We start from the raw sequence: 773 nt of genomic DNA, 5'->3' as shown, positions 1-773 counted from the left end.
CGCGACGAGACGGAGGTGTTAGCACACGCATCGCGGTGGACCACCTTTTCCCTACTGCCAGTAGCCACACGGGGGCAGTTGTTGCCAGGGCACTGCACCAGGAACACACGGTTCAGTTTACTGGCCACAGATTCCGCATCCTGCAGCACGACATTTCTGTCCTTACCAGCTGTCAAGTACAGCGGCGTGCTCAACAGCAGCTTCACTTCAAGAGATTCCGCACCCCACGGAAGGTATTGGGAATGCCAGTCATTTGACGTCACACAGAGCCTGTATTCGCCTGGTGGGGGAAGCTCTGCAGACGGCAGCATTCTGTAGCACCCAACAGAGTCAGTGCAGGTTGTAGTGGTGTACTGGCAGTCATTGAAAGAGCGGACCAGCATGTAGTCGGAAGCCATGGTGCCACTCGGGAGATTGGGTGCAAAAGATACACCCATACCGTAATACGGATAGAGTACTTTGAAATTCGCCTCGGTCGCACCGATGTCCATGAAGTCCATGCTCTTATTGGTCGTCAGAGGAACGTGTTTTTTTTCATTCTCAGAAAACGATGTGAATACCAAGTCCCAACGTCCTGAAGGCCCACCGTGATCAGAGACGAATGTAATTTTTTTGGTTCCCTCGACAAGAGTCGCCGGCCAGCCAGGATTGAGGGTTGGGTTGTAGTACGAGGCGGAGAGGTTCAAGCCAATCAGTGGTTGGGCATTGTTAACTTCGCAGGTGTATGGGATGCCGAAATTAATTAGTATTACGCTGGGAAAGCAGTTCGTGAG

At 52.4% G+C, this 773-nt stretch overlaps 1 protein-coding gene across 1 annotated transcript; it reads right to left on the bottom strand.

Annotated features, from left to right (window-relative positions):
- Positions 1–2: 2 nt before the first annotated feature.
- Positions 3–773, bottom strand: DQ04_23841000 (hypothetical protein; the record flags this gene model as incomplete). The annotated part of the gene is made up of 1 exon (XM_009318193.1): positions 3–773. A coding segment is annotated over one exon (771 nt), but the record flags the coding sequence as incomplete, so codon positions are not given.

Source organism: Trypanosoma grayi, assembly GCF_000691245.1.
Source record: "Trypanosoma grayi strain ANR4 Tgr_2384_V1, whole genome shotgun sequence".
In the NCBI taxonomy this organism is placed as follows: domain Eukaryota; phylum Euglenozoa; class Kinetoplastea; order Trypanosomatida; family Trypanosomatidae; genus Trypanosoma; species Trypanosoma grayi.
Note: the sequence above shows the minus strand (reverse complement) of the source record. Positions and strands in the feature narration are given on the sequence as shown.